This window comes from Mizuhopecten yessoensis, unplaced genomic scaffold, assembly GCF_002113885.1.
Source record: "Mizuhopecten yessoensis strain PY_sf001 unplaced genomic scaffold, ASM211388v2 scaffold11123, whole genome shotgun sequence".
NCBI lineage: Eukaryota > Metazoa > Mollusca > Bivalvia > Pectinida > Pectinidae > Mizuhopecten > Mizuhopecten yessoensis.
Genome location: NW_018408891.1, coordinates 67,704 through 79,434, shown reverse-complemented (window position 1 = coordinate 79,434; position 11,731 = coordinate 67,704). Strand labels below are relative to the sequence as shown.

The following is an 11,731-nucleotide window of genomic DNA, read 5'->3' as shown; positions in this document are numbered from 1 at the left end:
CAATGTGCTTGTATTTCTTTTTGTTATCAGCTTACAAGGAAACATTAACACTGTCTTATTTGTTGTTGTTTTTTGGTAAAATTGAAGCGTTATGTATACATTTAAACAAGTGATCTATTTCAGAATCGTTCATTTACAAGTAATTGACGAAAAGTACCTTTTTGTTTTTGAGAACTCCCCGACTTCCGGCGTCGATGGTAACCCAAGAGACAATATTATTTATGTTCCGGTTTGAAGTTTCGTCTGTATGAAATTCTGTGCGTGTGCAGGGAACCGTGTACTGTGTTGCCACTTCATGCCAAAACAGTGATTAACTTGCATTGGATGAGTAAGTATAATTATGAAAGATATAAATTGTTCTGTAGAAACGCAAACCTGACAAATATATGGATATCAAAACCAAACATTTGATATAACAGCTGTAGGATTAGCAAGTGCCCTCTATCACCTGCTGATCGTCACTTCAGATTTACGTATAAACGAATGAGTATATGATATACAGATGATGTATATTCTGTTGTGTTCGCTAAGTGTTTGTTGGATTTACGGATTTTAAGATACTATACCTTTACTATATCTCTGAACTTCGATGTGTAAGTTTTTGGCAGTTTATTGTTTACCCAAAACTACATGATCAATATTAGGGCTTAAGTACTTAGCCTGCATGTACAATTGTACAGTGATAGAGGTGCTGTCTGTAATATGTCACACTTCTATTTGTAATTTTGTAATGAAGTACAGTGAGGGAAGAGGATGGATATATGCTTCATTAACACTAAAATTAGAAGGAAAAGAAAAAAGAAATTAAAAAAACCCACCTTTGACTTTAATCATCCATTCGCTGTTTTATACTGCATATATTTTTGTCATGTTCAGATAATGTTCAGGGTATTTTGCTGGTATTTTGAAACCCGTCACATACCTATAAATTCCCTTAAGTTGGAAAATTTACAGCAAACTATAGCATCTGAATCAAGTACCTCATCTGTTCTTCTTCTTCTTAGCTTAACCTTTTTTGATGTTTTTATTTAATTATTTATTTATTATCAAACTTATTTATATATTATGAATAAATTTAATTTCTTCATGCTGTTTTCATAAAAATGTATGGTCTCTCGAAACCAGGAAGGTTTCACAACTGTCAGCTGGATCATTAGCTTTCAGTCAAATAGGAGTGTAATACAACTTACAAGTAGATAATTACAATAAATTGTCTAATTATCCTAATTACTTCTGAAAATTATACTAAGTCATTTTAGATATGTAAACCATTAGTGGTTTTAATGGACTTACTGTCACACAGAATTAATATGAAGACAAAAAAAAGAAAAGCTATGAATTTTTTAAATATACATGAATTACCATTGAATGTAAAGTACAATATTCATTGCATTCTTCAGTAATTATATTTTTGCTTGATCAATGAATAAAATATTAAAATTGGTAACATTATAAGACTGCATGGATGTAAGATGTCATATATTTCAAAACCATTTTCTGTAAGCCTCAATCCTGATCCGCTGAGAGATTAAATATATTTGGAGACAGAAATTGGGCCCCATTATCCCATTTAAGTGCCTTCGTAATTGAAGCTTTTCGAGTTGAACACAGAAGTTCATTGTAATGACAGAACATTAATTTGACATTTTATATTATATTTAAGGACAAATGCAGATCTGTAAATCAGATTAATTTCAATTGCATTCATTTCTCACCAAAAGACGGGTGGATCACACTTTTCTTTCCACTAGCTCCACAACCAATGCATAGTAATTATCATTTATTAAATTTATATGACCACAGGACAATTAAGTTATAGTAATAAATGACTGAATGTCAACCACTGGTGGAGATATGGTAACACTAACAGATGATTGAATGTCTATAACACTGGGAAAAATCCTACAAGTTGAGATTTTTTAGTAATTTTCCACAATTTGAAGTCAGTGTTATAGTATCAACCATAGGTGCATGCTCAGGTCAGGTCAGGTACTCTCATACTCGATACGTCAGGGTATAAGCGGCTAACTATTTGATTGGTCTCAGCTAGAAAACTGACCAATCTCTGTGCTGATTCCTATCCTTTGAAGATCAATTACAGAGGAACGACATGCCAGAGTTCAAAGTTTTACCATATTACGCGACTCACTGCAAGATTCTTTCGATGAACATCAAAGGATCAAACTTGTCTTTTTGCTCATCCACAAAGTGGTGCACACTTATTACGCCTTCAATTTTATTATGACATATATTTCAGGCTTCAGTTTTTCTATGACATATATATTCCAGGTGTGCAGAATGCGAAACTGAGCATACGTAACCCCTAGAGTATCGAAGATGAGGTACTCTGAGTGTTTCAATCTAATGTTTGAAGGTTTTCAGATTCAAACATTGATCTACATTTTCCTTCTCCTAGCTTAGCTGTTATAATTTGAAGCCTGTGACATAATAGTTACTCTTTTTGCAAGGGTATAGTGTTGTGTTTGTGATGCATAATGGTTGTTTAAAAGGGACACCCAAACCTGGGTTGTAAATTTATAATTTCGTCTTAAGAGGCAACAACTTAGAAAAAGGAAGGATTAAGGAATATAGTGTGGAACTTAATTGGCTGCCAGGCAATTGCTGATAACCAGATATACTTGCAGCTCAGTTTGTTAGAATGTCCCTCCACTGATTTTAGAGGTTCCTGGGTTCAGATGCTGGCATAAGAGCCTCATTGCATTTCCCCTCTGCTGTTACAGTTACATACATGTATGACATCTGAAATTTAGTATAAAATTTTGAAACTTACAAGTCTGGAGTTTTTGTAACAATGTGCTTGAATTGTTATCACACATACATAATACAGTTGTATTTTAAATTAGAAACATCAATCCTCAAAGTTTGGATTGGCAGACACTTTGCCCAATTTGGCAGTGAGTTTCAACTTAAAATGCTGTTTAGATTAAAACTTTAAAATTGTCATGCTATTGTGCAGGCATTCATTCTTATTAAATAATTCATAAACTAATATATTTAAATTGTAAATAAAAGTTACTGGGTTGTGTGCTAAAGATGCCTTCAGCTTAACGTCTACTTGTTTTCTTTTTAAAGTTGTTATATCTGCAACATTTTTTCTTTCAATTTCTATGAAAAATATAATATTTACGTCTATATACATATGAATGCAGTGGGCATATATAATATTAAAATATGCCTTATTAAAACCCATTACCACTGGTACCAAAAATAGGTGATGAAAAATAGTTTTTAAATACTTTACAGCTTTTTAATTGTGTTAATTTACCTTAACATCTAATGAACAAGAGGTTTTATGGGAAAATGTGTTCATATAGGCACAATTCAACTATAATTTTGAATAAATCACTAAAGCTAATATATAGCTTTTGAAGAGGGTTTGATTCAATTAAATCTGCTGAAAAAGAAATTAAGATGAAGAACAGAATCTACAGATTAAGAATCTTGAAATATTTTTTGTAGCTAGAGTTGGCTCGTGGAAACGTTATGAACTTTACAGATGGGTTTGCTCATATGAATTTTTTAGGGAATACATTTTGTACATGTGTATGGGTGTCAGGAATGTCAGTGCTCAGGTAGTAGATATTGAAATTGAAGCACACCCTTGTAAATATTTGTGTACTATAGTGAGATTGGTATCTCTATAATTGGTTTTAAGATATCTAAACAGTTTATTTCTGTATCCTTGTAAGACATTGTATACCTTTGTAATACATGCTACAGGTTCGTAACTTAATTTCCAGGTGTATGTACATGTCCAACACAAAGATCATTCTTAAGGTGATAAATCTTTTGATAGCGAGTATATTTACTTTGGTTTGTGATTTATGTACAGAAGAATAACCCAAAATACACAATATATCTAAGTTATTAGTGGTCCTTACCTGTGTTTTCAGACGTCCGTATTGTGGTCTTTGTAAGATTGGGACTTGATTTATAGCCAGTTCTTGGGACCTAAACATTTATCTGACTCTGGTCGGACAGTTTCGACAGTAGAACGTGCGAGGGAATTTGTATTTTAATCATTAAGCATTGTTTGTCATTGATAATCGTACACTTGTATTTCTATCAGTACACAACCTGCAGCCATTTTTAAATGATAACAAGCATCCCTGGGGGTATAATGTTTGAAATATGGCAAGATTCTGTACATGCATGTACTAAGTCTGAAGACTCAACATTCAAATATCAGCTTAAAGGTAATTCTCAGATATCATACATATATACACTCTTGTAAATATTAATTGTTATATTTTCTAGAGGACCAAGATGCCACAGCCAGCCCTCCAAGACCCTCGGTCTTATGTCAAGGCCCAGCGACTCCCACTGCCCTCACATGTGGGGTCCAGGATCGAGACCCGTGGGACCAGCGACTACCGCGCTGCTCAACCGATGCGGATTGAAGTGAGAAATGAAAATTATTTTCGTCGTCTAGAACAGATGAAAACAATGGGATTCAACGCTGTAAAGCATGAGGCATACATAGGTATTGGCGACCCTTTCTATTTGGACGAGAAAAAACTGATTTTAAATGCTCTTGGACAACTAGAGGAGGTAAGATAATGATTTTTTTTCTTAAGACAGCTCTGACTTATTATCAGTTTTAAAGCATCTTATTTTTAACTAGGACATCATCAATGCATTAGTGGGCTTTTCAAATCACTCTTTATCCTTGATTCATATTTGTCCATTGGTCATTTATAATCAAGATGTACGTATTGTATACTGAACAGAACTTCTCAAATTTCCTATGTGGGTTAATTCTTGTTGCTTCACTTTACTTTTAATTGCTCTAAATATATTCAGACAAAAGGGCTACAAAACTGCCTTAAAAGTAATGGATGGGGTTGGGTCCGTTCAGACATATTTGTTAGACTTGTTCAAACAATTTTCAATCATCACTCTTTTTTTTATTAATTTTGAAATTGGATCAATTTAGCAAAAATTCTTGAAAAAAATCTCAAAAATTCCTTTCAAAATTACAATTTTTTTAAAGAAAGCAATTACCATAAATCTGCAAAAATTCAGTAACCCATTTTTTACATTTTCAAGAAAATTATACTTTGGTCATTACCCTTACCTCAAATTTTTTATGCTGAAAAGGTTGATCGACAGTTAATGTTGCCAGGCGGATTCATTTATGTAAATATAATATCAAGTCAATAATTACAGTCTGATTGTTCATATGCTGATTTAGTTATGAAATTAATGGAGTTGTTCACACAACCTTCTAAACGTTAGTTATTTTTTGGGATTTTATTTTGAGAAATTTAAGTTTAATTCTGAATTTCAATCTTTTTAAAAAAAATAGTCCATAATGAAATATTCACTGTAAAGGAAGTCAGTGTTTAAACTTGAGGGTGTTTTTGGATATAAGATATCAAGGTTTCTTGAACGTCCTTGCTGGTTATAAAGGGATATGATAATGAAGCACTACTCCCAGACAGATATTTGTGTTCTTGCCACTTCTTATCCAACCGTCTAGCTAGTCATTCACATGATTGCACTTTTATTTTACAAGTTGTATTGAGATTAAACAGCCTAAATGTCTGCCTTGTCATGGTACTTTTCACACCTGAATTATAGAATACATTTGATGAATGAGGAATCAAATCCAGTTAAACCTTCAAACCTCAGGAGAATAAAGGCTGGGTGTGTTTGTATTAAATGGAAATGTATTCTGATATTCATTGAGCCACTTTACCACGCAATTCAAAAGAAATCTTTAAACTTATGAAATATGTGTAATGTTCACTGAATTGAAAATGAAGAAAATTTGAAACCAACTGTGTATGGCATAGTAGAAACTAAACAGTATAACCATATATAATCACGGAGTCAGTCCTCTGATACAGATTTAATATAGAGTTTACACTGTAAGTGTAACCAGTACACATTTATTTTATCTGCTACAGGTTTATTTTGTCTGCTACAGGTTTATTTTGTCTGTTACAGGTTTATTTTATCTGCTACAGGGTTTATTTTATCTGCTACAGGTTTATTTTATCTGCTACAGGTTTATTTTGTCTGCTGCAGGTTAATTCATCTGCTTCAGGTTTATTTTGTCTGCTACAGGTTTATTTTGTCTGCTACAGGTTTATTTTATCTGCTACATGTTTATTTTATCTGCTACAGGTTTATTTTATCTGCTACAGGGTTTATTTTATCTGCTACAGGTTTATTTTATCTGCTACAGGTTTATTTTGTCTGCTGCAGGTTAATTCATCTGCTTCAGGTTTATTTTGTCTGCTACAGGTTTATTTTGTCTGCTACAGGTTTATTTTATCTGCTTCAGGTTTATTTTGTCTGATACAAACTTATTTTGTCTGATACAGGTTTAATTTATCCAGGCTAATTTTATCTGATACAGGATTACCTAGTTTATCTGCTACATGTTGAAGTTATCTGAAACAAATTTATCTTATCTGATACAGATGAAAATAGAAATGATGAGCAACAACAACACTTCTGAATCTGGTACAAAATGTATTAATGTTTGATTTACATCCTAAGTGCTGACATGTTTCGGCCAAAGGGAGGCCGTCATCAGAGCACAGTATACGTAACATGATGTTTGCAACTCTGGTACAATGACAATAAAGGTCATGTGACTATAGAACAATAAAGAATAACTGTGACGTCATCAAGTTGCTAAGAGTTACAGTCTGGTAGGGTGAAAAGGTTTAGCCATTTTTGATTGGTGCATAATAGAATCAGTGCTAAATAATTTCAGTATGATTAGTAAATGTGAATGAATGAATTGTAGTATTACAGTATTTCCAATGCAAGAGATGATTAAAGGAACAGAAATAAGGGATAGTAAACATGAAATAAAATGTATCAAAAGTGCTCAAACAAGCAAAACTCAAATATATACCTGTATCTGATACAGGTTTAGTTTATCTGAAACAGGTTTAATTTATCGGTGATAGGTTTGATTTATCTGATACAGGTTTATTTTATCCGACAGATTTATTTAATCCATATTTATTTCAAAGATATCAACATATCTGTATGAAATCTTAACACAAATCAATTCTTGAAACGGATATGGATCCTTTCCTGCTTTATTAAAAAATAAGTTGTTTTCAATTCTTAATAATTGGTTTGAAATATTTCACACTTCCTTGGAGGAATTTGTGTGTTGACAATGTTATCAAGTTCTACAAAGTAGGTCATCATATATATGTCCATGTACAATGACATGTTTCTGAAGTATAAGATCTACAATATAATGACACAGTAAATGTTCTGTGGCTAATGATGTGTCTGTTTTGGGGTCACACGTGTATTGACGTGTGTTTGTTATTGTGTATTGTATATGATACAAATCAATAGCTAATATGATATCCAAAACCTCCGAACCAGTCCACCAGTCGGTAGTTTGTCGAGTGCCAGCGTGATACTTGTGACCACAGATTTCATTGTTCTGTAATGTGATCCTCTGTTAGAACAATAAGTGATTGTACAGAGCTGTGTTTATTGATACATTTTGTATATTGACGTGTGTTCTGTACAACAAGACGAGGTATTCGATTTGTAATGCAGTACGTATTATATAACCAGATATTGGTCATTGTTATTTTAAAGTTACATATTTAGGCACAGAAACTTGATTGTAGCCAATATCGTATAAAACAAAATTAAAATGATGGGGGAAAAAAAAAAAATATTGGACCGGAACATGATCAGCCGATACACTTTTACTGTTCATAATTAACAGTGTATAGAGGCCAATCAGGTTCAGGACTGGTCTTTTCCTTTTTTTTCTTATTTTTTTATCACTTTTTTAAAACCTCAAGTGCCTGTGATTTTGGAGACCCATATTCATTCATCACTACTGCAGGAAATGCCATTAAATCCCCATGATACACTTTATTTATATTGTTAAAATGTCATGTTTTAAACATTAAATCATCAATTAAAATCTCAATTGTTTACAATTTCAGGTAATTCAAGTTCTGATAATACATAAAATATATAAAATGTTATGAATTTTTCTTTCATGTTTATTGATAGTAATGATAAATGAATCTTAATTCATTTTGTTATGAAGCATTTTAATATTGATTTGAATGGGCATTAGTCAGCAATAAAATTGTCATGAGAATGATAAATGATCATGAAATAAATGCCAAAACAATAACCTGATGGTCATTAATTTAAAGGTAAAATATTAATGAGTCACCATTAAAAATGTAGATAGTCTTAACTAATTAAAGGCCATTAATTCAATACAAAATATATTTTTTATAAGTTCATGGTTTTTTACACCATAAAATATGTATTACACAGCATAATTAAGATGATTAATGCATAGCAAATTGAATGACATGCAATATGGCACCCATGCAGAAAAAAAATAATAGCCACTAGTTTAGATTTTTCGAATTTGGAAGTGAGATATGAAATCAAATTATCATACAGTGCTTTGATCTACATTGTATACCAGGAATTTTCCGCCCAGTCAAATTTTCGCCCTTCGACAATTAAATCCATTTTTGCCCAATATTAAATTCACCCCTCACATTTAATTATTATGTATAAATGTTAATTTACAAATGTTCATTATTGAAGGCAAAAAAAGACGAACATTTCCCAGTATACAGTATAAATATATATGCATGCACATTTATAAACAAGGAATGATATATGATTCTAGTTTCTGGTTTGTTTTGAGGATTTTCATTCACATGAATAAAGTTCACATATTAAACAAATTTGCAAAATACATACATTATATTCAGGGAATTTAATGTTCATCAAAACATCACATTTATATGTTCAATTTTCTCATTTTTATTGCATCTTCATCAATCGCCTGCCAGGGCTCTCAGCACTTTGATTAAATAGAGAATTTAAAAACCCTGAAAATTCCACTTTAAAGTGCTTTTAATTGATTTGGAGAAACATGTTAGAACAGCTCCCTGTCAGCCTTCAGAATTACATCTCAGTACAATCAATGAACCCATGTAAATGAATATTGAAGCTGTGATATGATCAATATAGCCAACACGCTTTATGGAATTTAATCAAACCCAGCTGCACTTACATGAGGTAATAAGTTAATAGAACAGTATTAAGCATATTATATTTCCTAAATAATATATTCTGTTTTTAATGAAAATGAAAATTAAATCAAAGCATAGAATATTTAACGATCGCATAAATATTTACCTGGTATGATTGTGATAAAATCTTTATTTCATATTTTTAATTTGTTAAAGGTAATAATTTCTGATGACAATATTATAAATCATTTTTAAAGAGGCTTCAGATGTAAATGTATTTTGAACCTTTTTATTTAACAGGTACTAGTGTATAAAAAAAAAACTTTTTCGTGTTTTAAAAATTACTCATTGCCCCTACATATATCAGGGACAGATTTTAAATGACCACTTATAATTTATTTCACATGAATTAAAATCACATGGTATAAATAATTTAAGTGAACAAATTGATTTTTTTTTTATCTCAAACTTTCTCAAACTTTTACACTTTTCCCATTCAATATTGAGTGATTTCACATGATATATATATTTATAATTGAATGTATTATTTTTCTAGAAAAACACTTAAATCTATCTAAATATTTTAACTTCTTCATCAGCACTTNAACAATGTCGGGAACAAAACCTCTACTAAATTGAGACAGGTTGAATTCGAATAGACGCTTGATAAGAATTTCGCGTGTTAAACAGCCAACTTCCATGGAACATATTCTACCAAAAAATAACATTTTCTTTACGCTGATGTATACTTCTACAGAAAACCAACCAATCAAGGACGTGCACATATCTGTTCTTGTTCTTACATTAAAACCTTGGATTGATTTGACAATGAAGTTTTGTGCTTTTTCTAACATGTAAATTTCATTTTGCTTTAATTGCCACAATTCACACCCATACAGTGCTGAGGGATATACTTTAAAATTATACTGTATAATGATTTGTGAATATTGAAAAAACAAATTTCTAAAATAAGTTATGCTTAAGTATCCCCATAGCACTCCCAAAAACTGTAACCAATCGGAAACTCAACCGTTTTATCCGGCATGACTATAACTTTGACAAATAATTGCTGAAAAGAACACCATTCAGGACTTAACAAAACATAATGTTATGAATGTAAAATTAAATCAGTGGGGCTTGACCGCTAGTTAAAATAATATAAAATATTACCGGTACCGTAAAACCCCATGTAATTTGCGCACCTATGTAATTTGCGCTGAAATTTTTTGAGGCTGAAAATCCCCAAAAAAGCTTCTACTCAAATATTTTGCACACCAACATTTTTGGGGGAAAAAAAGATATAAACCTAAACTCAGGTAACAACACAGTATGTATCAATTGTATCTTTTATTGATGTTTGACATAAATAAATGTGTTGATCGTCGTTTGTCTTTGAGTTCCGTGTACCAAGGGAGATTATCTCGTGTCCAAGATGGCGGTTGAAATTGCTTATACCTATGTATTTTGCCCACCCCCCCACTTTGGGTATTAAATTTCTGAAAAAAAGTGCACAAATTACATGGGGTTTTACGGTAGTTAAAATGTGTACATTATTTCGGTTTTTTTGTTTTAGTACATGTACCCAAATTGCTTCAAGTTTCATAAATGCATATATATCAGACGAAATTGACACAATTTGACTTTTTTTTCAAATGATTTTCCTACCTTTAATTGTAATTATACTGTTTCATCTGTAACAGTCATTTTGTCATAAAAGCAAAGAGTAAAGAATTGCTTGTTCTCTTTGGTATAAGAACCTCTAAATTCTGATTATACATACTGATTTATTTTTCTTTGTTCTCTCTGCTGCCCTTGTTGGAAGGACACTGAAATAAATGTTTATTTTATTCAAGTTGTTGATAAAATAATGTATGGTATTTCCCCATTTTCTGTCTCTTAAATGCCAATTAATGGACAAGAAAAGCCCAAGAATGCGTCTGTTTTTGTTCTGCATTTTTTTACACTGGGTGACATACATAATGTAGTTTGTCAAAGACATATCAAACCTTGGGTCTCTGATTTTGTGTACAATCTTTGACACTTAGTGACATGTTGCATTTTAGATTCCCTGTGTACTTTCGAAAACATGTAAAATGAAAGGAAATATAATTACGGTCAACTTTAAACAAACACAAAATCAATCTTTGCTGGACATGGACATAATTTGGACGGAAAATAAACAGTTTAGTATATTTGTTCAGTAAACATAAGGCCCTTACTCTAGAGATAAGATTTGATAGAACTGTCTGGGTTGAGATATATTTTGATAATTTATCTGTCAACCAAACTTTAAAGACGCAAATTGGCTCTCAGTTTAATCTTGATAAATAACTAGAATAACAAATTAACCTTGTCACCTAAGTCGTGGTATTTTCTGACATTTGACAGTAAGCTATTAAAAATCTGTCAGACACGTGTAAGTTTGACAAAAGTCAACAGTGTTTTGATAAGTATAAGCATGACAATTATTTCTTTCAACCTGTAACTTCTTTCCTCAAAAACGGATGGTAGGAATTAAGATAGAAAAAGTGAAAAAGAGACATGTTTAACACTTAAGAATATTTGTATTCAGTGAGTCAGATATGTGTTTTATCACATGGACAAATGTCTTGTAAAACTTGTTTGTAAGGCAGTAAATATGCATATAGGTGATCAGATACATTCATTCCAAATAAAAGTAAATTAAAAAATAAGCAAAAAAA

At 31.6% G+C, this 11,731-nt stretch overlaps 1 protein-coding gene across 3 annotated transcripts in view; it reads left to right on the top strand.

Annotated features, from left to right (window-relative positions):
• Positions 1–73: 73 nt before the first annotated feature.
• Positions 74–11,731, top strand: part of LOC110466183 (coiled-coil domain-containing protein 60-like) — a 45,356-nt gene continuing 33,698 nt past the window's right edge. For all 3 annotated transcript variants that reach the window (XM_021522539.1, XM_021522541.1, XM_021522538.1), the window contains exons 1-2: positions 74–328; positions 4,279–4,572. In XM_021522539.1, coding sequence (XP_021378214.1) covers positions 4,288–4,572 — 285 coding nt within the window. In that variant the 5' untranslated portion in view covers positions 74–328; positions 4,279–4,287. The remainder of the gene's footprint in view (positions 329–4,278; positions 4,573–11,731) is intronic.